The sequence below is a fragment of the Phoca vitulina genome, unplaced genomic scaffold (assembly GCF_004348235.1).
Source record: "Phoca vitulina isolate PV1807 unplaced genomic scaffold, GSC_HSeal_1.0 scaffold1, whole genome shotgun sequence".
Lineage (NCBI taxonomy): Eukaryota > Metazoa > Chordata > Mammalia > Carnivora > Phocidae > Phoca > Phoca vitulina.
Window position 1 is genome coordinate 92037809 of NW_022589704.1, and position 24153 is coordinate 92061961.

The following is a 24153-nucleotide window of genomic DNA, read 5'->3' on the forward strand; positions in this document are numbered from 1 at the left end:
CCCCTCCTCTCTGCCTTTCTCATATTTATTTTCATTCATTTATTCATTCATTCAACCAATATTTTCTCTGAATGCTCCAGACATTCTTACGATGAAACAAAGGAACTGAGGATTAATGTTACATCTAGAAACTAGACCCTGGTCTGGGAAGAGCAAGTCTAGATTCTTACCCCAGCCCTACCACTAACTGTGCAACCTGAAGCAAGAAACTAGGCACATGCCTCCAGGTGGATGTGATGATCTAATATAATGACTGCAAACACAGTGCTTGGCATGATGTAAGGGGCCTAATACTTGAATGACTGAAAAAGCATTAATTACTACAGAAAAGATAATTATCCACTTTACTCCAACTGTTGACAGATTTTTTAAAAAATACAACTACGTCAGAGGTTCAGTAACTCGAGGAAAGGGATGCATCCTGTCACCTCAGCCAGGAGCTCGCTCTGGATACCTGTGTGACTCTATTCCAAGGACCTAGCTTGGGCTTAATATCGGTTAACACTGATTTGGTAACTACATCTGTATGAGTGCATAAACTGTCCTCTGTCTTCCTCTCCTAGATGCTGGACCTACCGTCAGCCCCCTGCAAGAGGAGGAAGTTCAGTTTCTGGGGCTAACACTAGGTGCGACAGAAGCCCAGACAGCTTTGTACGTACTCTTTTCTCTGGCAATTCTCGGCATCTCATGTGTGACGTTTCTGTCATACAAGTACTGTAAGCACTCCAAGCAAGGGAAAACACAAGCAGGCCAACAGGAATTGAGCACTATTTCTGCATTCTGACCCACAAGTTACCACTTGCTCCAGTTCTGCGAAACAAGCCGAGTTTGCCTGTATACCTTCACTGCCCACAAAACTCCTTAGGACCTTCCACTCTGCCCATGCCAGATTTCTTCACAACGGCCTTCTGCACTGTTAGAGACTACATGAATCTTGAAGGCTCTCAATCTCCAATTAAAATGGAAATACATGCATGTTGTCCCAGTATCAGGAATTCATTAGAGCACTGGAAGACCCTGCACTTGGCTCTTGTGGAAATAGGAGTAAAAACCATAGCAATCCTTTTTATAAGACATCATCTCCACTGTGTAGATGGACTGCACTGTCATCTCCTGCCCTCTCTTCAAATTGCCTCTCAGCCTCAGACCTTGTGTTGCTCAGAAAAAAAAAATGGTACTGTGAGCTATATCCTATATCCTATGGCTGCTTCTCCTTGAGAAGGTAGGTTCCGCAGAATTTACACAGTCACACAAGCCCTCTGGGGCTTCTAAGCTTTTCCACCAGACCCATGCTTTCTGCTTATATTACATATTCCCTGAGCAGAGATACCCTAACATCCAAAGAGAGATGACCTCTGAATGAACCTTTATTCCCCTCATAGCCACCTTTTATGTCCTTCCTGCCTTTCCCCTGCCCAGAATGACTTCTAAGGACCCAAGTATAGCCTTCAAGGCCCATGTAATCTGCCCTTGGTTCACTTAGCCTGTTTCTCTTCTTTCCCTCTCAATTTGTGGTAATTCTGAACCTTGTGTAAGCCCTTGACTATCCCCTCTTCCTTTGTGTCTTTGCAAATACTATTCTTCCCCCTAGGATGCCCCTTCTTCTGAAAATGCCTTCAATCTCAGCTCAAATAATGCACTTTTCCCTCTGCATAGCTTCCCCTGAATTCCCCAAAACATTCCTTCCTCTACTTTGCTTATAAATATCCCCTATTACAGCTTGTCCATATTATACTGGAAGTGTGTATTTCTCTATCAGCCTCTTGAGGATAAAGGACCATCTAGCAAGCACATTTTGCAGACGGCATAGAAAGCACACCTGCTCCTTTTGTGTGTTCATTCACAAAACACATCCAAAGTAGTGGTAGAAGTACAGAAAGATGATGTGGTCTTTATCAATTCCCCACAATGTGCTAATAATAGACAATCTCAGTACAGAATACTTAAAAACTTATTTGGTCTATACATTCTTTATAGGTATCAGGGAATTGAATGTTTATAATTATTTATAAATAAAGAGTAGTTTTCAGCTAGCTTTAAAAGAGTGATCATGGGGGTGCCTGGCTGGCTTGGTCAGTGGAGCATGCTACTCTTGACCACGGGGTCATGAGTTTCAACCCCACATGTGGTGTGGAGTTTACTTAAAATAAAATTAAATAAATGACTGATAATGCTTGAAATTTTGTTTCTTGCAGGCATTCCTTACCTGAATTTGTTGTATCTGTAGAAAATTCCTATCAAATGTTTCACTGCTGGGGGCCCCAACCGACAATTTATGGTATAGAAACATTTTCCTCCGTCAATAGATTAGAAAAGTTTGTCAGATGGGGGTAAGGGTGGTTCTAAAACTGAAAGACTCAGAATTCTAAATTGTCAATTACCTCTAAAATCTCAAAATTCAATGTAACTTTTTTGAGGAGGGGGGCATACACTGATTGATAGTTTCACATTAAATAAACTTGTAGGAAGAGCAGAACAATCTAGGCAAAAAAAGAACATTAAAACATTATAGAGCTAGTTATAAAAAAAATAGCTTGGTAGCAGAGAGAAAAGATCAACAAAAGACAAGACTGTACACATAAACAACTACATATGCGCATAAAGGCCAGGACAAAGGGGGCATGCCAAATTAGGGGGACAGACAGAGTAGTCCATGAATGGTAGTGGGTCAAGAGGTTAGCTCCTGAGGATGTAAGCCACAAGGAAGGGAGCCAGATCCCATCCCAGGATACTAGATTTAAATGTAAAAAAACTGAAACCGTAAGAATACTAGGATAGGTGAATTTTTTAAAATTAATTTGCAAAGAGAGGTATTTATAAGACTTAGGACCCAGAGGCCATAAAGAAAAACACTGATAAATTTGATCACACAAATACTGTGGCAAAAAAATTACTGTCAACATACTCATCAAAAGATAAACAGGGAGAGAATATAGCATATGCTAGACAAAGGGCTAAATTTCTTTTTTTTTTTTTTTTTTTTTAAAGATTTTATTTATTTATTTGGCAGAGAGAGACACAGCGAGAGAGGGAACACAAGCAGGGGGAGTGGGAGAGGGAGAAGCAGGCTCCCAGCTGAGCAAGGAGCCCGATGCGGGGCTTGATCCCAGGACCCTGGGATCATGACCTGAGCCGAAGGCAGACGCTTAACGACTGAGCCACCCAGGCGCCCCCTAAATTTCTTTATGTACATGGAATTCTTATAAATCAGTAAAGATGAAAAACAAAAACTGGCCAATACAGGCAGTTCTCAAAATAAATTGAAATGACCAATAATATTAAAAGACAGCTACATTCGTGATCAACACAATGCATATAAAATGCATACAATTTTTCATCTACCACTGACAAAGATGAAAAATATAAGTGTTGGTAAGAATGTGGGGAAATCAACATTCTCAGACACTGTTGGTCGGAGGTGTAAATTCATAGAGCCTTTAGAGGTGGTACTCTGGCAGCTTCATTTATAATCCAAACTACAAACACTCCATGACTCAGTTATACAAACATATCCTACTGGTGTATTTTCACAGCTAAGAAGATACTGCCCCAAAGATGCTCAGTATAGCAGTATTTCTAATGGAAGAACAAAAACAAGCGGGAAAAAAAACAAACAAAAACAAAAAACCCTACAATAACAGATGCCACCAGATAATGGATAAGTTGGGGTACATTTATCAAGTAAAATGTTACACAGACATTAATAAGAATGAGGTAGCTATGTGTTGACAGGGAAAGATCTTCGAGACTGTGTAAGTAAAAAACTAGATGCAGAGTAGTATATATATGATCATATTTAGAAAATATCACATATTGGCTTCTATATGCATAACATTTTTCTGAAGATTACAAAAGAAACTGTTATTAGAGGTTACCTCTGAGGACTAGAACTGGGGGTAAGATGCAAGGAAAGAGACTTCGTTTTCATTTTACAGCCTTCTATATTATAGTTTTGAATTTTTTTTACCAAGCATACTTTTTAAATTATAAAGCTGAGGAGGGAATCCTCCTACTCAAAGATTGTGAACCATTCTTTTATGTCCGTTTCTCTGATATTTAATTTTTTTCAAGCAAACAGACTTGAGGTACTCCAAGTTTCTGCAAGCATATTTCTAATAGTTATTAGCAGGGTCACACCCATTTGAAAGGTTTTGGGTTTTTTTAAAATCACATATTGCTGTATTTTTTAAGATTACAATCCTTGACTTAAATGGGATGCCTGGTGGAAGTTTTTCTTTTCCAAACTCACTTTTTAAATTATGCAAGTAATATGATCATTGCAGAAAATTGGGAAAACCTATTAGGGTGCAAAAAGAATTAAAAGAACATATAACCATCTTACCATTGTTAATGTTTGGTTGTTTTCTTTACACTATGTTAATACAGGTACTATTTATATATAAAATGTGTTTATAAAGCTGAGATCATACTGTACCTACAAATCTGTATTCTGCTTCCCCCCCCCCCCACAACACATAACAGGTAGTCAATGAATGTATGTTAAACTGAATTGTTAAATTAGTACTGTACCATTTCTCCTCATCAAAAGTTAATTTCTGCAGAAGGCATTTGGTTGGTGTAACACCTAATGATTATGTTTGTACCTAAACTTTGTCTACACTTATGATCATTCCTTAGAAAAAATGATCAAGGAGTTTGAACCATTTAAGGTTGCTGATGTTTTCCAGAAACAGTATACCAGTTTTCACTCTTACCAACAACACAGACTGGCTGTTTCCTTGCCTTGTTTCCCTTTAGCATTTTTAAAAATCGTTATTTCGTAAGTGAAAAACAAAGTTTGCTCTGAGAAAATTTCTTCCTCCTGTTACAAAATTAAGTCTATAAGTTCACTCAAAAGCACTATCTTCCAATCTAAAAATGGAAGGTTAAAAGAGGAACTGTCAAGCTTACTCTCTTTTTCAAACATGATGAGTTAGTGGTCTCCATTACCAAAAACAAAGGGATGAAGTATCGTGTAAGTCAGGTTAACAATCTCTTTAAAATTCTTAAGAATAAACCAAATGAGCAAAAGGCGTATCTTTATTCCATACTTCCTGTCCTACCTACAGGTACCTTAGGTCTTTGAAAGGTGATTGTCCAGAGCAAAACTTCATGATAAAGGCGAGAGAGAACTAGCTGTAACTCAGCAGCTGTTTTGCATCTGAGGAGAACAAAGACCATACATAACATTATGCAAAGTGATGCCTCACTGACTTAGGACAGACAGTAACATAGCATCCATGTGTGTCAGAAAACATCTTCCTCCTATATCAAGTAGGGTAGTCACAGCCACTTTCCTGAGATAGCTCCAGGGCAGTACTGGGGGGGAAAAAAATTAAACACATGACCTCAACAGAGCCCTGTGCAACAAAAAGATGCTAGGATAACAAAACTTAAAGCAAAACTAAGATCATTTCAATTTTTGGAAAAGATTTTTTATTCAGTGTTTAAAAACTACAAGATTTTGCTTGCAGCTGATGAGCAAAAAGAGAAAAGTTAAACATAAATTATCATCTGATTGGCTAGTTAAAAATGCTCTGACTCCGAGTCAAATTACTCAGTGACATACCAGTTACTTTGTGTGGACTTAAGAGTTCTAGAGCAAAATAGCTCTAAACAAAACGTGTCATCTGAGAGCATGGGGCTAACGGGTATATGAGATACTGAGTAAGAAAGCTGATAAAGGGGGGCTGTGGCAGAACTTTTGATTCTTTTAGGCTTCTAGCAGTTGGTTACCATATGCAAGGACCTAGTGGCCAGTTACTTCATCTCTTGAGTTGTCCGAGGAGTTAAACAACTTTAACCCACTAAGCAAGAATAAAGGGACACGTTATAGACCAGCTGGAAAACAAAAAAGCAGTCCCACTTCTCCAGTAGAATTTTAGTTGCATTAAATCATAAGGGAAACAATGATTATTGCACATACTGTACTTGTCACACTACATCTGTTGAGTAGAATTTCCATTCCAGGTGTTGTTTTCATCTTCACCATCATCTTGAGTCCTCAATCTGTAGATCTTCCCCTCCTTTTTAAAGTCTTCCCCCCGTTTCTCCAGCACTCTTTTCCTGACTGGGTCCCTGATGTAAGGAGAGAGGGAGAAAATAGAAAGTGACAAAAAGTGAAAACAGCAGTAATACAAAGCTGTTTCCTTTACACTTCCATCAGGACAGGCAGCTGTACTTTACGGAGAGTCCAGGGGAGATAATCATATGCTAACCCGGCACAAGACTATACACGTTTTGGCAGGTTAACTTCATCTGTTCTCCAAGCCAAACCAGCCCAGTCCCTGCTCCATTATCATGGATCTCTTGATGACTTTCTAAGCTTTAGGAGAATAGGGCCATCTGCTAACTAATCTTTATTATTTACTCAAACTGATTTATCTACTAAAATGTGTATAACTTACACGGCACCCTAGAGCTTATCCAAGCTCCATTTCTAGCCTAATTTACAGAAATCATCAATTATTAATTTTTAATCCTTTCATACTCTGTAAGAAGGATTGATTTATACCGGCAGATAGAGTCCAAGATGGCGAAGGAGCAGGAGACCTAAATTTCGTCTGGTCCCAGGAACTCAGCTAGATAGTTTATCAAACCATTCTAAATACCTAGGAACTCAACAGGAGATCGAAGAAAAGAATAGCTGCAACGCTATGAACAGAAAAGTGACCACTTTCTGGAAGGCAGGCGGTGCAGAGAAGCGAATCCAAGGCGATATTTGGGAAGACAGACCGTGGCGGGAGGGAGACCCCGTCAGTCGCTCCCGGCAAGTAATAGAGCAGCGGAGCACAAAACCGGAACTTTTAGAAGTCGGCTCCACTGAGGGACGTCGCTCCAGTGGCTAAGCGGGGCTGGAACCCTCGCTGGGACAATGTAGTCTCAGGACCCTCAGGGTCACAGAAAGACCGGGGGTGCCTGAGTGCGGCAGAGCTCCCAGGTATCAGAGCGGGGAAGCCGGCTGCAGAGACAGAGCTGAGGAGTGGGCTCTCAGCTCGGGGTTGCCATAAACCGTGATCCGCGGCACAGTCAGGCCACTGCTCTTCCAGCAGGAACCCAACAAGCGGCAGATCCGGGGAGACTCCCCTTCCTCCCCCGGGAGGAGCGGCACGGGAGCGCACCGCAGGGATCTGCTGGGTTTGGAGACTCCACACAGGGCCAGGTGCCAGAGATAGAAATGTTCGGTCACAGGCCGGGTAAGCATGGAGTGCGGCCAGAGACCAGGGAGACGGGAGTGACTGACTGCTTTTCTCTGGGGGCGCACTGAGGAGTGGGGCCCCAAGTTCTTGGCTCCTCTGGGGCAGAGACTGGGAGGCCGCCATTTTCACTCTCGTCCTCCAAAGCTGTACGGAAAGCTTGCAGGGAACAAAAGCTAAGAGAGCAAACCCGAGCAGATTACTTAGCCCGGACCCGGCAAGGGTGGGGCAATTCCGTCTCCAGCAAAGACATTTGGGAACCACGGCAACAGGACCCTCCCCCAGAAGATCAGCAAGAACAGCCAGCCAAGACCAAGTTTACTGATCAATGAGAACAGCAGAACTCCAGCACTAGGGGAATATACCACATAGAACTCATAGCTTTTTATCCCCCGGGATTCTTAGTCTTTCAACTTTAATTTTTTTTTTTTTCTTCTTTCCTTTTTAAACCAACTTATCAATTCCTTTCTTAAAATCTTTAATTTCCATTTTTACAGCCATATTCTATCCCTCATTATATTTTACCTTATTTTTGTGTGTGTGTGTATATATATATGTGTGTGTGTGTGTGTGTGTGTATATATATATATATGTTTTTCTTTCTTTAAACTTCTGAGATGCAGTTTCTTCTAACAGACCAAAATACACCCAAAATCTAGTGTATGGCTCTGTTCTATTCACCAGCCTGATCACATTCTCTCCCTTTTTTCCCCCCGGTTTTGGGTCTCTTCTGATTTGTTTAGTGTATATTTCTCTGAGGTCATGGTTGACCTTTTGAGTATTTTGTTCTCTCGTTCATCTATTCTCTGGACAGAATGACAAGATGGAAAAACTTAACTCAAAAAAGAGAACAAGAGGCAGTACTGACTGCCAGGGACTTCATCAATATGGACATTAGTAAGATGTCAGAACTGGAGTTCAGAATAATGATTATAAAGATACTAGCTGGGCTTGAAAAAAGCATAGAAGACACTAGAGAATCCCTTCCTGGAGAAATAAAAGAACTAAAGTCTAACCAAATTGAAATAAAAAATGCTATTAATGAGGTGCAATCAAAAACGGAGGCTCTAACTGCTAGGATAAGTGAGGCAGCAGAAGAAAAAATTAGTGATAAAGAAGACCAAATGATGGAGAATAAAGCAGCTGAGAAAAAGAGATAAACTACTGGATTATGAGGGGAGAGTCTGAGAGATAAGTGATACCATAAAGTGAAACAATATTAAAATAATTAGAGAATAAAATAATTCTCCCAGAAGAAGAATAAGGGGGGGGCAGAAAGTATACTGGAGCAAATTATAGTGGAGAACTTCCCTAATTTGGAGAAGGAAATAGGCATCAAAATCCAGGAGGCACAAAGAACTCCTGTCAAAATCAATAAAAATAGGTCAACACCCCAACATCCAATAGTAAAACTTACAAATCTCAAAGACAAAGAGAAAATCCTGTAAGCAGCTTGGGACAAGAGGTCTGTAACCTACAATTGTAGAAACATTAGATTGGCAGCAGACCTATCCACAGAGACCTGGCAGGCCAGAAAGGACTGGCATGATATGTTCAGGGTACTAAACGAAAAAATACGCAGCCAAGAATACTTTATCCAGCTGGCTGTCACTGAAAATAGAAGGAGTGATAAAAAGCTTCCAGGACAAACAAACTAAAAGAATTTGTGATCACCAAACCAGCCCTAAGCAAAGAGAGAGCCTAAAAGTAACACAGACCAGAAAGGAACACAGACAATATAAAGTAACAGTCACCTTACAGGCAATACAATGGCACTAAATTCGTATCTTTCAATAGTTACCCTGAATGTAAATGGGCTAACTGCCCTAATCAAAAGACATGGGATATCAAACTGGATAAAAAAGCAAGACCCACCAATATGCTGTCTGCAAGAGACTCATTTTAGACCCAAAGACACCTCCAGTTTCAAAGTGAGGGGGTCGAAAACCATTTATCATGCTAATGGGACATCAGAAGAAAGCTGGGGTAGCAATCTTATATTAAACAAATAAGATTTTTAACCAAAGACTGTAGTAAGAGATGAAGAAGGACACTATATCATAATTAAAGGGTCTATTCAACAAGAAGATCTAACAATTGTAAATATTTATGCCCCTAACATGGGAGCAGCCAATTATATAAGCCAGTTAATGACAAAATCAAAGAAACACATTTACAATAATACTAGGGGACTTTAACAACCCCCTCACTGCAATGGACAGATCATCTAAGCAGAAGATCAACAAGGAAATAAGGGCTTTGAATGATACACGGGACCAGATGGACTTCACAGATACATTCAGAACATTCCATCCCAAAGCAACAGAATACACATTCTTCTCTAGTGCCCATGGAACATTCTCCAGAATAGATCACATCCTGGGTTACAAATCAGGTCTCAACCAGTACCAAAAGACTGGGATCATTCTCTGCATATTTTTGGACCACCATGCTTTGAAACTGGAACTCAATTACAAGAGGAAAGTTGGAAAGAACTCAAATACATGGAGGCTAAAGAGCATCCTACTAAAAAATGTGTGGGTCAACCAGGAAATTAAGTAAGAATTTTAAAAATTCATGGAAACAAATGAAAATGAAAACACAACTGTTCAAAATCTTTGGGAGGCAGCAAAGGTGGTCCTAAGAGGGAAGTATATAGTACTACAAGACTTTCTCAAGAAACATGAAAGGTCTCAAATACACAACCTAACCCTATACCTAAAGGAGCTGGAGAAAACAGCAAATAAAGCCTAAACCCAGCAGAAGAGAAATAATAAAGATTAGAGCAGAAATCACTGAAATAGAAACCAAAAGAACAGTAGAACAGATCAATGAAACTAGGAGCTGGTTCTCTGAAAGTATTAATAAGATTGATAAACCCCTGGGGGTGCCTGGGTGGCTCAGATGGTTAAGCGTTTGCCTTCGGCTCAGGTCATGATCCCAGGGTCCTGGGATCGAGTCCCGCATCGGGCTCCCTGCTAGGCGGGGAGCCTGCTTCTCCCTCTGCCTCTGCCTCTCTCTAACTTTCATGAATAAATAAACATTAAAAAAAAAAAAAAATTGATAAACCCCTGGCTAGACTTATCAAAAAGAAAAGAGAAAGGACACAAATAAAATCACGAATGAAAGAGGAGAGATCACAACCAACACCGAAGAAATACAATTATGAGAACATATTATTAGCAACTATATGCCAACAAATTAGACAACATGGAAGAAATGGATGCATTCCTAGAGACGTATAAACTATCAAAACTGAACCAGGAAGAAATAGAAAACCTGAACAGACCCATAACTAGCAGGAAAATTGTAGCATTAATCAAAAATCTCCCAACAAACAAGAGCCCAGGGCCAGATGGCTTCCCAGGGGAATTCTACCAAACATTTGAAGAGGAATTAATACCCATTCTTCTGAAACTGTTCCAAAAAATAGGAATGGAAGGAAAACTTTCAAACTCTTTTTATGAGGCCAGCATTACCTTGATCCCCAAAGCAGACAAAGACCCTACCAAAAAGGAAAATTACAGACCAATATCCCTGATGAACATGGATGTAAAAATTCTCACCAAAATACTAGCCAATAGGATCCAACAGTATATTAAAGGGTTATTCAGCACGACCACGTGGGATTTATTCCTGGGCTGCAAGGGTGGTTCAACATCCACAAATCATCAATGTGATACGCTACATTATTAAAAGAAAGGACAAGAACCATATGATGCTCTCAATAGATGCAGAAAAAGCATTTGACAAAGTACAGCATCCTTTCTTGATCAAAACTCTTCAGAGTGTAGGGATAGAGGGTACATACCTCAATATCATAAAAGCCATCTATGAAAAACCCACAGCGAGGGGCGCCTGGGTGGCTCAGTCGTTAAGCGTCTGCCTTCGGCTCAGGTCATGATCTCCAGGTCCTGGGATCGAGCCCCACATCAGGCTCCCTGCTCAGTGGGGAGTCTGCTTCTCCCTCTCCCTCCACCTTTCCCCACTGCTCCTACTCTCTCTCTCTCTCTCTATCTCTCTGTCTCAAATGAATAAAAAAAAAAAAAAAAAAATTCTTTAAAAAAAAAAAACCCACAGCGAATATCATTCTCAATGGGGAAAAACTGAGAGCTTTTCCCCTAACGTCAGGAACACAGCAGGAAGTCCACTATCACCACTGCTGTTCAACATACTACTAGAAGTCCAGCCTCAGCAATCAGACAACAAAAAGAAATCAAAGGCATCCAAATTGGCAAAGAAGAAGTCAAACTCTCACTCTCTGCACATGATTTGATACTTTATGTGGAAAACCCAGAAGACTCCACCCCAAAACTGCTAGAACTCATACAGGAATTCAGTAAAGTGGCAGGATATAAAATTAATGTACAGAAATCAGATGCATTTCTATATACCAACGACACAGAAGAAAGAGCAATTAAGGAGTCGATCCCATTTAAAACTACACCCCAAACCATAAGATACCTAAGAATAAATCTAACCAAAGAGGCAAAGAATCTGTACTCAGAAAACTATAAAACACTCATGAAATAAATCCAGGAAGACACAAAGAAATGGAAAATGTTCCATGCTCATGGATTAGAAGAACAAATATTGTTAAAATGTCTACGCTATCTAGAGCAATCTACACATTCAATGCAATCCCTATCAAAATACCATCAACTTTTTTCACAGAACTTGAACAAATAATCCTAAAATTTGCATGGAACCAGAAAAGACCCCGAACAGCCAGAGGAGTGTTGAAAAAGAAAACCAAAGCTGGTGGCATCACAATTCCAGACTTCAAAGCTCTATTACAAAGCTGTAATCATCAAGACAGTAGGGTACTGGGACAAAAACAGACACATAGATCAATGGAACAGAACAGAGAACTCAGAAATGGACCCTCAACCCTATGGCCAACTAATCTTCAACAAAGCAGGAAAGAATATCCAATGGAAAAAAGACAGTCTCTTCAACAAATGGTGTTGGGAAAGTTGGAGAGCCACATGCAGAAGAATGAACCTGGACCATTTCCTTACACCATACACAAAAATAGACTCAAAATGTATGAAAGACCTAAATGTGACACAGGAATCCATCAAAATCCTTGAGAAGAACACAGAAAGCAACCTCTTCGACTTTGGCTGCAGCAGCCTCTTGCTAGACATGTTGCCAAAGGCAAGAGAAACAAAGGCAAAAATGAACTATTGGGATTTCATCAAGATAAAAAGCTTTTGCACAGCAAAGGAAACAGTCAACAAAACCAAAAGACAACCGACAAAATGGGAGAAGATATTTGCAAATGACATATCAGATAAAGGGCTAGTATCCAAAATCTATAAAGAACTTATCAAACTCAACACACAACAAATAATCCAATCAAGAAATGGGCAAAAGACATGAACAGACAGGTCTTCTGCAAAGAAGACATCCAACTGGCCAACAGACACATAAATAAGTGCTCAGCATCACTCAGCATCAGGGATGAGATACCACAATGAGATACCATTTCACACCAGTCAGAATGGCTAAAATTAACAAGTCAGGAAATGACAGATGTTGGTGAGGATGCAGAGAAAGGGGAACCCTTCTACACTGTTGGTGGGAATGCAAGCTGGTGCACCACTCTGGAAAACAATATGGCAGTTCCTCAAAAAGTTGAAAAATAGAGCTACCCAATGACCCAGCAATTGCATTACTGGGTATTTACCCCAAAGATACAAATGTAGTGATCCGAAGAGGCACATACACCCCAATGTTTATAGCAGCAATGTCCACAATAGCCAAACTATGGAAAGAGCCCAGATATCCATCGACAGATGAATGGACAAAGATGTGGTGTGTACACACACACAAACACACACACACAATGGATATACAACGGATATTACACAGCCATCAAAAATGAAATCTTGCCATTTGCAACAATGTGGATGGAACTACAGGGTATTATGCTAAGTGAAGTAAGTCAATCAGAGAAAGACAATTATCATATGATCTCACTGATATGTGGAATTTAAGAAACAAGGCAGAGGACAGGGGAAGAGAGGAAAAAATGAAACAAGACGAAACTGGAGAGGGAGACAAACCATGAGAGACTCTTATCTCAGGAAACAAACTGAGGGTTGCTGGGGGGGTGAGGGAATGGGGTGGCTGGGTGATGGACATTGGGTAGGGTATGTGTTGTGGTGAGTGCTGTGTATTGTGTAAGACTGATGAATCACAGACCTGTACCCCTGAAACAAATAATATAATATATGTTAATAATCAAAAAAAAAAAAATAAGTTAACTCACGCAATAATCTGGTTAAAACAAGGGACAGATGTAAATCTAGTGGCAGGAAGATCAACTGGATTATTCCAATGATTCTGGTGAGAAATTATGAGATCTTTGACTAAGGCAGTGGAAAGGAATGAAACAAAATATATTTAGGAGATTAAATCTGTGAAACTTTGACAGATTAGATATAGAAGGGTAAGGAAAAAGGGAGAAAAGAAGTTGACTATGAATTTTATTTCTTGAGTGACTAAATGAATAGATTGAGAATAGAAAGGAAAAGGTTTGTAGGAAAATATGTTTTACTGTCCAATGAATAAATGTATTTCATAAATGACACTAAAAAAAAAAAAAGAACAAACAGGCTTTCAGCATCTGAAAATGGAAAGGAAAATGGGTGAAATTTAAGCTAATACATTCTCCAATGGTCAGTGGGGTGAAGGGGGGGGACCAACAGTGGAACACAAAGCTTTGCTCTCAAGATATACATTCATCCATCCTTTGCCCCAACCTAGTATCTCTTCCCTTATTTGAAAAAAGTTTTAAAAGACCACACAGCAGGGCACCTGGCTGGCTTAGTCAGAAGAGCTTGTGTCTCTTGGTCTCAGGTTCATGAGCTTGAGCCCCACACTGGGTGTAGTTTACTTAATAAAAAAAATAATAGTAAAAAAAAAGAAAAACAAACCCACATAGCAAGCTATGCTATGTAACAGTAATTCAGAATTAAATGCATCTACCCAATGCTCGGTAAGAGTTCTAAAATTCAGCACTAACAAGACCTAGTTTGGGGGCGCCTGGGTGGTTTAGTCGTTAAGCGTCTGCCTTCGGCTCAGGTCATGATCCCAGGGTCCTGGGATCAAGTCCCACATCGGGCTCCCTGCTCCGCGGGAAGCCTGCTTCTCCCTCTCCCACTCCCCCTGCTCGTGTTCCTGCTCTCGCTATCTCTCTCTGTCAAATAAAAATCTTAAAAAAAAAAAAAAAAAGACCTAGTTTGAATGCCATTCCCAGTCTAGAGAAGAATTTCCCTGTATCCCCACTTAAGTAATGTACTAAGGATATGATTGGTCTTCCTAATAGCTACAAAAGAAACCAAGATAAAGGCCAAATCAGCCCAATCACAATATTCACTAAATCTTCATCTAGAGAGTCAATAGGATATAAGACCAAGGACTTTATTTGCTGATGGCAGACCGAAGCAAGGATTTTCATTACTTATCACAGAAGATTGGTGTATGTGCTATAATGCGTATTAATGGCTGAACAGTGTTTAACAGCAAGAGGTATATATTATAATAAATCGTGCTATTATTTAATTAGAAAAAGCTACAATCCCACCTTCCAGGAAAATACTTCCATTAACCTGTTTCAAATATGCAGAATCTTAACAGAGGTATGAGCTAAAATCATTGGTGTTGTTTAGAATTACCATTCTAACCTTGGCCATGTGCAATAAAAAGAAGGCCTCTTGTTTAAGGGACTAGTGTAAAATAACACTCTGAAGAAGGCTCCATTTTCAAGTGAATATCCAGTTTTCTCAGTTTGGTCTTTCTCTGAATGAAGACAGGAAGAAGACAGGAAGCAGATCAAGAAGCTACCAGGGATTAAAATTATCTAAAGCACAGTGACACCTCCAAAAAAATGTATGCAAGATTACTGTGAGAAATTAATTAAATGAAATATCTTGTTGGACAAAACATGGTTAGCAAGAAAGATACTACTATTTAGGCCTGGAAAAAAAAAATCTGCCTTTACAGTTACAGGATAAGGAGAAGTCAATAAATAAAATCAGCGGACGTGATGCTGATTTTTGTGGAGCAGGTTCTAGAAAGATGGTTGAGAAAACTCAGGTAGTGAGCATCCCAGGAGAGATGATAGAGTAAAACTTCAGAACATTTAAATTTTTTCCCTTATGTAGAAAGATGGCAAAGTACCCATAACAAAAATGTTCATTTTGAATTTGAACATTACTAACACATTCTGAAATGGGTAAACACAAACAAATACCTTTTTTCTGAGTTGCTAGATGATGCAAGGTTTGAGGACTCCGATGATGCTGCTCTCACAGAGGTCTGTGCAGGAGGGTTACTAAATAGGAAGTTGCTAATCAATCTCCAGATGGCCAGGAATGGGTAAAGGACTGTCCCCAACAATGTCCAAAAGTCTCCACTGGAAGAATGTACCATGGATGTGGTTGTTCTTCCTGCCTAAAAATTAAGAAATAAACCTCAATAAAGGCTCCATGAGCCCAATCACATCACACTCAAGGTTCTAGATGAATCTTTTATCTGGAAAACAAAGTCCTATTGACTTTAGTTTACTGCAAGAAGGTACCATTACCATCTTCTGCTGTTTTTCAAATGTATATTTTATATAAACTTCTGGGAACTCCAGGAGCTCTGTTTTTTAAAGGAGTAATCACAACACTGAAAGTAGTTCTTGGTGAAATGAACCAATTATTTTTAAGAGAACTAACCTTCTGTTTGTAATGAAATCAACAACTTTGGTAAGAAAAGTCTTCCTTGCTTATTAAAAACAAGGGAAAGGTTTCAAAACCTCAGTGAATACAAATTAATCCTGATTAAGACTAATTGTTTCAGGTGTGGGGCTCTAGTTCAGAACCAGGAAAACTATCCTAATCAAAATACAGAAGACCAGGCTCTCCATCTCTAGCACTTAGGGGATGCCTTGGCCAAGTCATTTAAAGTTTCTGAGCCTCTTCATCAGAGATTAAAATACTGTTGTGAGGATCAAATGTGATCAATATATTTAAAAATCAATGTTACTTTTATGTTAAAATCTTTTTTTAAAAAACTTCATAAACAGTAGGGTCATACATAAATAAAAGACACTAAAACCATACATTATACCAATACTGTGCATTTCTTATTTTCTTCTCTTACTGGTCATTTTTGTACATGAAAATAGGTGAGGAAAAAAGGTGAAAATTAAAATATTTATTTAATGCCTCATTAGCAATAGAAATATAAAACACACAGAACAATGGAACAATAAATTAATCTAATATTTTTGGACAATGTGAATTTAATTACACACAGTACATGTTTCACCTTCCCTTCCACTGATTTTAAGAAATGATCAGGAGTAGAACAAATAGGATTGTAAAGATAGAAAAAAAAAAAATACATATATACATACCGGCAATAGTACCACTGAAGCACTTGGGGCAAGTTCCAAATCCAACAATTTCTTTTTATAATCTTCTTTGGTAAATTCCCTCCGGGGAAACATGGTTGCTAGTGAAAAATTACCGTAAGTGTTGCCAACAGTCTGTAACATAATGTAAGTTTAAAACCTTACAAAGGTGCCTTTTTAAAGTAAGATATTACATACCCAAATGCATCCAAAACAACTGCTTTAATTCAAACTACCTTAATTTTAAAGTTCATTCAGGGGCTAAGTCAGTTAAGTGTCCGACTCTTGGTTTTGGGTCAAGTCATGATCTCAGGTTTGTGAGTTCAGGCCCTGCTCAGCACAGAGTCTGCTCCAGATTCTCTCTCCCTCTCCCTCCCCCCTGTGCCCCACCCTGCACGTACTCTCTCTCTCAAAAAATAAAATCTTAAAAAAAAAGGGTGGGGGGGCGCGCCTGGGTGGCTTAGTGGGTTAAGCATCTGCTTTCCGCTCAGGTCATGATCCCAGGTTCCTGGGATCGAGCCCCGCATTGGGCTCCCTGCTCAGCAGGGAGTCTGCTTCTCCCTCTCCCTCTGCCTGCCACTCTGCCTGTTTGTGCTCACTCGCTCTGTCAAATAAATAAATAAAATCTTAAAAAAAAAAAAAAATTTGGGACGCCTGGGCGGCTCAGTCGGTTAAGTGGCTGCCTTTAGCGCAGGTTATAATCTCAGGATCCTGGGATTGAGTCCTGCATAGGGCTCCAGTCCCACATCGGGCTCCTTGCTCAGCGAGGAGCCTGCTTCTCCCTGTCTGCCTCTCCCCCTGCTTGTGCTCTGACAAATAAATTTTTAAAATCTTAAAAAAAAATGAAATAAATTTTAAAGAAGTTCATTCAAAGGTAAACTCACAAAACCTTTATAAAAACTTTGTGCTTCAAAAAGTAGCTCAAAGCTACCAAATCCAAATAGTACCTAAAAGCTTTTACAAGCCAAAAATGATCACAAAATCGCAAGATTACAGTTCCTAAAACCATCTAAATAAATTGAGTAAAAATGAACAGTTGTCTCTTTTGAATATTCCTACAGTTTGCCATTAGTTTTCACTATACTTTGGTAAACTTGTATTACTATCTCTCCGATATACATCTGGATTACAGGCATTCCCTATTAAAAATCTGGAATAGTCCAGAACTTTCCTCATATATATAACATCAGGAGTTTCACGTCTTCCTTGTCTCAAAAAAATAAATGGCCCATAGTCTAATCCCTGCCACACACACTCCCAGATCCAGGAACCTACACTGGGCAGCATCACGATCACCTTCATAATTTTAAGTCACCTATACCTATAAAATCTTAGATAAGCGTTTCTCTCTCCCTAGAAGATTCCAAAGAAACAGACCAACACCTTTGTTCTTTGTATTTTTTTTAACTGGAGGTCATATACATACCTTTCACTGTTCTTACTCTAACATGAAGAAATACAAAAATACAAAATTAGGTTACTGTACTGAAATAAAGTTCTAATAGGACTGATGCAAAGATTTTTTTTCTCATGTGGCTTCCTCCTTCACTTACCTATGGTAGCAGTGGTACGACTCAGGCCAGGAGTAAGTATTCCCTTTTGGGAGGCCCCAAGTGGGGCCCCAGGGCAAAAGAAGAATAAAAGAGCTACTGGGGGTTGGTTCCACTGTAAGCTTAGGGAAAAAGAGTTCTTAAAAATGTTTTTACATTGCAAAGCCCAGCTCACCAGTGGAGGAAGGCAGACAGCTTTTTAGGTGCTCTCTTGGGATCCACAAGTGAGAAAGCAGACTAAATGGGGAGATGAGGTCTAGGGGAAAGATCTGAACCCTAATTTTAACCTTGAAAAGCTACATGAGACCAAGAGTGGGGCATATCATGAGCCCAGATCCTAAAGGACATCGAATGCCTAGAATCCTTTTTGAAAAAGGACTCATTCAGAGAATAAAAACTACAGCTGATCCTTGAACAACATGGGTGTGAACTGTGTGGGCCCACCTAGACACGGATTTTTTACAGTACAGCATTATAAATGTATGTTCTCTTCCTTATGATTTTCTTAACATTCTCTTTCCTCTAGCTAACTTTATTGTAAGAATACAATATGTATGATACATATAATATACAAAATATGTGTTAATCGACTGTTACTGGTAAGGGTTCTGGTCAACAGTACGCTAGTAGCAGTTCAGTTTTTGCAGAATCAAAAATTATACATGGATTTTCAACTGTGCAGGAGTTTGGCAACCCTTAATACCCACACTGTTCAAGGGTCAACTGTAATTGGAAATTACTCGTATCTTATTTTCTAAGATACAAAATTTCACACCAACTGAGATTTTGAGTAAGGCCATATTCTGGAAGAAGATACCTGTTACCAAATAAAGATTACTGATCTTTAGGCCTGGCCACCTGGCAGATGGTGGAAAAATGGCCAGCCCCAAGGTGACCTGCAGAAAATGTGAAGAGAGAGGAAGAAAAACTGCATCCTTTTACAGGTGACAACTCCCTCAGATTAGACCTTTGGATAATCATTTGCAAAAGCAGTGAGAAAAGTTTCCAAAGCCTATTTTACAGTATCAGGAAATCCCTATTTCTGCACAAGAAGCAGATGTGCTTTCCTTATGTGGCACTAATACCTGCTGGAAGCTCCACAACACCCCAGAGGTGTCTGGTGCTTCCCTCCTGGGGATAAGTCATGACTTACACTCTACAAATCAGGCTTGGAAATTTTCTCCTCCTACATTTTAATAACCTATTCATCTACCTTTACTACAACTCAAGACAAGACATAAATTTACCTGTGCAGCAAACTGTCTTGCTTCTTCTAGAGGAGCATCAGAAGGGAACTGATTTGTAAAGGACGAACCATCAGGAAGACGAAACTGAATTCTTGCAACAGTGCTATGAAAAAAGAAGATTAACATCAGCATCTTTACCTCTACATATTCTCAAACAATATCATTAAAAGAGAAAATGAAGTGAAAATGTACAAAATAAAAATGGGTTTTTTCCCACAATGTGAGCCCTCTTATTATTTTTTAGTAACAGCTTTATTGAGATATAATTTACGTAACATAAAATTCACCCTTTTATTTATTTTTTAAAGATTTTTAAGTAATCTCTACATCTGAGTTGGGGCTCGAACTCACAACCCCGAGATCAAGAGTTGCATGCTCCACCAACTGAATTTTAATTCACCCTTTTAAAGCATACAATTAGGGGCGCCTGGGTGGCTTAGTTGGTTAGGCGTCTTCCTTTGGCTCAGGTCATGATCCTGGGATCCTGGCTCGAGCCCCACACTGGGCTACCTACTTAGCAGGGGCCCTGCTTCTCCCTCTCCTCCTCAGTCATGCTCTCTCCCACTGTCTCCCTCTCTCTCAAATAACTAAAATCTTCTAAAAAAAATAAAGCATACAATTAATTTAGTGGTTTTTATTATAGTCATAGTTGTGCAACCATCCCCACTATTTAATTCCAACAAAACATTCTCATCACCCCAAAAAGAAACCCTGAACCCATCAGCAATTGCTCCCTACTCCTCCCTCATCTAGCCCTTTGGCAAGCACTTATCTACTTTCTGCCTCTGAGAATTTGCCCATTTCAGACAAATTCCATTATATGGAATAGTAGAATGTGTGACTTTTTGGTGACTGGCTTTCATGTAACATTATGTTCTCAAAGTTCATCCATGTTGTAGCATGTGTCAGGACTTCATTCCTTTTAATTACTGAATAATATTTATAATCCCATCAGCAGTGTAGGAGAGTTTCAAAGTGTCCACATCCTTGCCAAGATTTGTTGTTGCTTTTTTAAGCTTAGGCATGCTGAAGGGCATTAAACAGTATCTCATTGTGGTTTTGATTTAATTTTCCTAATGACTAATAATGTTGAGTATCTTTTTATATGGCTTACTGACCATTTGTAGATCTTCTCTGGAGAAATGTCTATTTAAATCCTTTTCCCATATTTAAAAACTGGGTTGTTTGCTTTTTACTGTTAAGTTATTAAAAACTCCTTTTTGTATTCTAGATACAAGTCTCTCATCAGCTATATGGTTTGCAAATATTTTCTCCAATTCTGGGGGCTATCTTTTCACTTTATTGATGATGTCCCTTGAAACACAAAATTTTTAATTTTGATGAAGTCCAATTTATCTATTGCTTTCTTTTGTTCCTCGTGCTTTTGGTGTCATGTCTAAGAATCACTGCCTTTTCCGAGAACACAAGATTTTCTCATTTTTTTCCTAAGAGTTTATACTTGAAGGGTTCAAATTCATTCTTTCGGATGTGTCCAAGCACCATTTGTGAAAGAGCCCTTTCTTTCCCCCATTGAATGACCCTGGTACCATTTTCAAAAATCAATCGATCATAAATGCATGAGTTTCTTTCCTTTTTTTCTAAAGATTTTATTGTTTTAATTTTTTATTTAAATTCAATTTAGTTAACATATAGTATATTATTAGTTTCAGGGGTAGAATTTAGTGATTCATCAGTTGCATAAAACACCCAGTGCTCATTACATCAAGTGACCTCCTTAATCCATCACCCAATTACCCCATCCCCCCATCCACCGCCCCTCCAGCAACCCTCAGTTTGCTCCCTATAGTTAAGAGTCTCTTATGGTTTTGCTTTCCTCTTTTTATTTTTCCTTTCCTTCCCCTATGTTTATCTGCTTTGTTTCTTAAATTCCACATATGAGTGAAATCATATGGTATTTGTCTTTCTCTGACTGATTTCGCTTAGCATAATACTCTCTAGTTCCATCCATGTTGTTGCAAATGGCAAGATTTCATTCTTTTTGATGGCTGAGTAATATTCCATTGCATACAGACACCCCATTTTCTTTATCCATTCTCCTGTTGATGGACATCTGGGCTCCTTCCATAGTTTGGCTACTGTGGACATTGCTGCTATAAACATTGGGGAAATGCATGCGTTTATTTCTGGAGACTCAATTCTATTACAGTGATCCATACATTCATCCTTATGCCAATACCACGCTGTCCGGGTTACTGTAGCTTTTAATTTAAAATTAAAAAAATCTGAGTGTCCCAACTTTGTTCTTTTTCCAGATAATTTGGACTATTCTGGGTCCCTTGCATTTCCATATGAATTTTTATGCAAAAATTTTGGCAAAAAAAAAATCACCTGGGATTTTAATAGGGATTTTGTTGAATCTACAGATCAGTTTGGGGAGTACAGCCATTTTTTGCCCCTTTTTCTTTTCATCTCTCAAGCCCCTTTTGTACTGCCATCTTAAGAATATTAAGTCCTCTGATCTATGAACACAGAATGTCTTTCCATGTATTTATGTCTGCTTTAATTCTTTAAAAAATGTTTTCTAGTTCTCAGTATGCGAGACTTACACTTTCATTAAATATATTAAGTATTTTATTACTTTTGGATAATAGTTTTTAAAAAGTAGTTTTTACTCATGTTGTAAGCTCTGTACTTTGTTGGTTGGTACTGCTTCCAGAGGGTTCATATAAACACTGTCTCTCTTTGACTTCATCTTTCTGCTCCCTACATCCTTTGCTTATTCTCATATTCTGTTCCCCTTCCTCCACTAGTACCTATGCAACAAAAAGGGAAGGAAGTATTTATTTCCTCAAACTGTATCAACTTAATAAGGACTCAGAAATCATGATTATAAAATAAACGTGGTAAAAATTGAAAAAACAAAATAAAAAGTAGTTTTTCTGGGGTGTCTGGCTGGCTCAGTTGGTGAAGCATGCAACTCCTGATCTTGGGCTTGTGAGTTTGAGCGCCAAAATGGGCATGGAGATTACTTAAAAATAAAATCTTTAAAAAAAAAAAAAAGGTACTTTTTCTGATTACAAAAGGAATGCTCATTAATTTTCCAATACAGAAAATACAGAAAAGTACAGGACTGCCTGGGTGGCTCAGTTGGTTAAGCATCTGTCTTTGGCTCAGGTCATGATCTCAGGGTCCTGGGCTCGAGCCCTACACTGGGCTCCCTGCTCAGTGGGGAGTCTGCTTCTCCCTCTCCCTCTGCCCCTACCCGCCCCCCTCATGTGTGTATGCTCGTGCTCTTTCTCTTTCAAATAAATAAAATCTTAAAAAAAAAAAAAAAGACAGAAAAGTACAGAAAAGAAAGTATTAACCATAATCCAACTAGGATGTACTGGAAATCTGTATTTTTCTCTTTACAACATATTTTTGTTTTGGGAACTGTCTTATCCCTGCCACCTGTCATTCATTCTGTTATGATTATCGGTAACATTTCCCTGACCTCCTCACCACAGAAGTGAGCATGTGAACTCCCCCAAGCAGGGAGCCAATTTAAGCAGACACAGGGATTGAGCTGAAGGTGGCCGCATCAGCCAAATAAGGCCAATCAGAATTCTCCCTACTTAATGATATAGGATTTGAGAAAGAGTTTTTCCTCTCTGGGATCAGGAGCTCAAGATCCTGAATGTGCCAAGAAGCCCTGGGTTCACCATCATCATAAAAGTTTCTTTGAGAATGAAGCTAAAACAAAAAAAAAACCCCAAGAGATTAAAAAGAGAGAGAGAAAATGTTATCTTTTAAATCCCTGTATCTAGCTATACCTAATCAAATCCATCAATGGAAATCCCAACTGCAAAGCCAATGGATTCCCTCTTTTGCTTAATCTTATTTGATCTGAGATTCTCACAACTAAAGAATCCTAATACATGTAAGATAACCACTATAATCATTTCAATGTATGTGTTTTCTGTCTTTTGAAAATAGATTTCTTGAGCCTTCTTTTAGAAGTGACTTATTTTGTACTGTTACACTGTACACTCACATTCAATGACAAATACCACTGGCAACTGCCACACTGGTCATTACATCCTCCTGGAACTACTTACTATAGCCACAGCACACAATAGTGTTAAAAAGCAGCTCACAACTGCTGTTCTCCTCAGCGGCTATGTACGCACAGATAACTTAGCAGGAAATAAAGTACCTTCTTTCTCTTGCAGAAGACTCCCTTTTGACTTCCATTTCTGCCTGTTTGGCCAGCAAAGCAGCAGCTTTAGCAGCTTCTACTTCTTCTTTTGTCTTTGCAAAACGAGCAGCTCTCTCTGCACGGTCCTTTAAAACAGGTATTAGACACTAATTATCTTTCACTGCTAGAATGATCTATTCACGTATTTCTAAACACAAGGAACAAACACAAATGTATACGAGGTTTTTTTTTTAAATTTTATTTTGTTATGTTAGTCATCATATAATACAGCACTAGTTTTTGATGTAGTGATCCACGATTCACTGTTTTCGTATAACACCCAGTGCTCCATGCAGTACGTGCCCTCCTTAATACCCATCACCGGGCTAACCCATCCCCCCACCCCCCCCCTAAAACCCTCAGATTGTTTCTCAGAGTCCATAGTCTCTCATGGTTCATCTCTCCCTCTGATTTCCCCCCTTCGTTTTTCCCTTCCTTCTCCTAATGTTCTCCATGCTATTCCTTATGTTCCACAAATAAGTGAAACCATATGATAATTGACTTTCTCTGCTTGACTTATTTCACTTAGCATAATCTCCTGCAGTCCCAT

General features: G+C 39.1%; 2 protein-coding genes across 2 annotated transcripts in view; one reads left to right on the forward strand and one right to left on the reverse strand.

The window, feature by feature from the left end:
* Window positions 1-2945, forward strand: part of LCT (lactase) — a 50852-nt gene extending 47907 nt beyond the window's left edge. Inside the window, exon 17 of the mRNA XM_032411223.1 lies at window positions 564-2945. Within this exon, the coding sequence (XP_032267114.1) occupies window positions 564-784 (221 nt within the window). The 3' untranslated portion in view covers window positions 785-2945. The remainder of the gene's footprint in view (window positions 1-563) is intronic.
* A 2474-nt stretch (window positions 2946-5419) lies between these two features.
* UBXN4 (UBX domain protein 4) overlaps window positions 5420-24153 on the reverse strand; it is a 58345-nt gene continuing 39611 nt past the window's right edge. Inside the window, exons 9-13 of the mRNA XM_032411234.1 lie at window positions 23562-23689; window positions 19406-19508; window positions 16612-16743; window positions 15460-15659; window positions 5420-6078 (exon numbers count right to left, since the gene is read on the reverse strand). Coding sequence (XP_032267125.1) covers window positions 5940-6078; window positions 15460-15659; window positions 16612-16743; window positions 19406-19508; window positions 23562-23689 — 702 coding nt within the window. The 3' untranslated portion in view covers window positions 5420-5939. The remainder of the gene's footprint in view (window positions 6079-15459; window positions 15660-16611; window positions 16744-19405; window positions 19509-23561; window positions 23690-24153) is intronic.